Genomic DNA, 2174 nt, shown 5'->3' with positions numbered 1-2174 from the left:
TTCAGACCAAAATTTTAATTTACACATTTCTTTATCAAAAGGGAAACTTTAAGACTTTTAGGTTCTTTTGAATTTTGAAACTATAACCATAAACTCCAGGAAGTTTTTTATTTAATTTTTTTTAATTTCAAATTTCAAGCCCAACTTTCATAATTTTGAAGCATAAAGTATCACAAAATGCCTTATTCATTTTCGCATTTCTGGAGTTTTTTTTTTAGGTCCAATAAACCAAATTTCCAGTTTTTGCTTTTTGGGTGTTTTTGAAACCGTCTTGAGTCAGGGGTGTTAAAAAACTTCCAAAAAGCAAAAACTTACAATTTGGTTTATTGGACCTTTTCAAAAAAAACTCCAGATTTGTAGTACTACCAATTGAAGAATTGTAATTTTTTTTTTAAATTAAATTTTAATTTCCAGCAACAAAAAACCTAAAATTATAAATTACCTAAAAAAAATAATCTTTCATGAAATTTTTTAAGAATGGTACCTTTTTCCGTCCATAATTGACACATGAAATCTCAAAATCTCAAATCTCGCCAAGTTTGAACCGCTCTACTGTAAATTTAATGCCGTTATCTAAACCTTTCTTATCGACAAACCGAACACCAGAATGATTCAAAATCAACACGCCGTTCCAATCACGTGCCGAGAACTGAACACAGAATTGCGCGCTCGCCGTCAGTGCCAAACGGTTGCCCATGGTGATTTCATGTTGCTTGGTGGTCCCGGCAACCAATCCAACCGATCCGTCGTCCGTCATCGTGTGTGATCGATATAGAAAATAAGCTTGCTTAGACTGATTGATTTCGTAGTGCGAGACCCTTTCGACCTCCGGCCAGGCTGATTGAAACTCAATTGAATCGCGGTTGGAACCTTGTGACTCGGACCCGTGGCCATCATGCTGAGTGTGGACAATATCAAGCAGCTGAAGAAACTGTTTCGACCGGAGGATGGGTCGGATTCCGAGGACGATGGCCACGATGGAGGGGTTGGTCAATTAGGTTGGGATGTGGCTTGGAGGATTTTGAAATGGAAATTTAACGTTTTTTGATCGTTTTTAGGACCGGGAGATATTGGAGCTTCTAGTCAGCGTGCCAAAGAGAAAGCTCCGGAAAATCCGGATGAGCACGTGAAGCCCTGCTCGTACGCTCCATTGGAGAAGAAACCGGAACCAGAACTGCCAAAATCCGTTGAAGAGTGGGAACGACTGCAGGAAGTGGAGTGCGAGAACCTGCTCGAGTCCCGGCCACGACCCGAGTACAAGATAACGTACAAGCAAACCGTGGCCACCGAAGATCTGTACCTGCAGATGAGTGGCAAAACGGCCAGCACCTCGAGTTGCGAAAACATGGTCGTGGAAGTCTTCCTCACCGGGGAAACCGTTGGCATTCAGCACATCGATCTGACCGTACAGGAACAGGGCATCAAAGTTCGCTCGCCCAAGTACTTCCTAGATCTTCACCTCCCCCACAAGATCGACCCAGATCGCGGCAATGCTGCGTGGTTGTCGGAGGAAAAGATTCTCAAGCTGACACTGAAGCTGGTGCGGGAGTTTGATTTCGTTAACTTTTGAACTCTGGACCAACCAGAGAACAAAGTGAAGTGCGCGTGTTCAACGAGCTTGCAGCTTTTCAATCATGATCTATTGGATTGGTTGACCGTACAAAGATACATTGTATTGTCGTAAATTAAATGGTGAGAGACTTTGTGTAGATTGCAGTTTAATTGATTGTAATTGGAATAGAAATAAAATAATTTGTGTTCATGTACAAAGGTCTCTTTTGTCCAAATCCATCCTCATTCGAGTGCCCAGAATTGAACGGCAGTAAATCGAAAGTGAATGGAACTGACCTGTGAAAGTAAATCTTCCGTAATTACCTCTATATTTTTAATGAAGTTGTGGGGCTGTCACAACGTTGTCGCCACCAGCAAAGTGTAAATTTCCAATAACTCACCAGAGTCCCAAAAAGGACTCCCGACAATCTCCCCACCAACATCGAATAAATCAATTAGCCTTTCGAAGTGCAGCGCACCCTCGTTCGGGTGGGCGTCCAGGCTGTGGTACCGTACTGTTTTTTTTTTTTTTTTTGCCAGGGTCATCCTGTGACACTACTACTTGCTGAAGTTAGTCTTGATCTAAATTTACATCACGAACGAACCGGATCGTACTTTGTTTC

The 2174-nt window shown here is 42.0% G+C and overlaps 1 protein-coding gene across 1 annotated transcript; it reads left to right on the top strand.

Moving 5' to 3' along the window:
- Positions 1-690: 690 nt before the first annotated feature.
- On the top strand, positions 691-1770 carry LOC6036438 (dynein assembly factor 6, axonemal). Its single transcript, XM_001846433.2, has 2 exons — positions 691-998; positions 1059-1770. The coding sequence occupies exons 1-2, from the start codon at positions 896-898 to the stop codon at positions 1568-1570; spliced, it is 615 nt and encodes a 204-aa protein (XP_001846485.2). The 5' UTR covers positions 691-895; the 3' UTR covers positions 1571-1770.
- The last annotated feature ends 404 nt before the right edge of the window (positions 1771-2174 follow it).

The sequence above is a fragment of the Culex quinquefasciatus genome, chromosome 2 (genome assembly GCF_015732765.1).
Source record: "Culex quinquefasciatus strain JHB chromosome 2, VPISU_Cqui_1.0_pri_paternal, whole genome shotgun sequence".
Taxonomy (NCBI): Eukaryota; Metazoa; Arthropoda; class Insecta; order Diptera; family Culicidae; genus Culex; species Culex quinquefasciatus.
The sequence above is the reverse complement of the archived record's forward strand: the minus strand, read 5'-3'. Positions and strand labels throughout refer to the sequence as shown.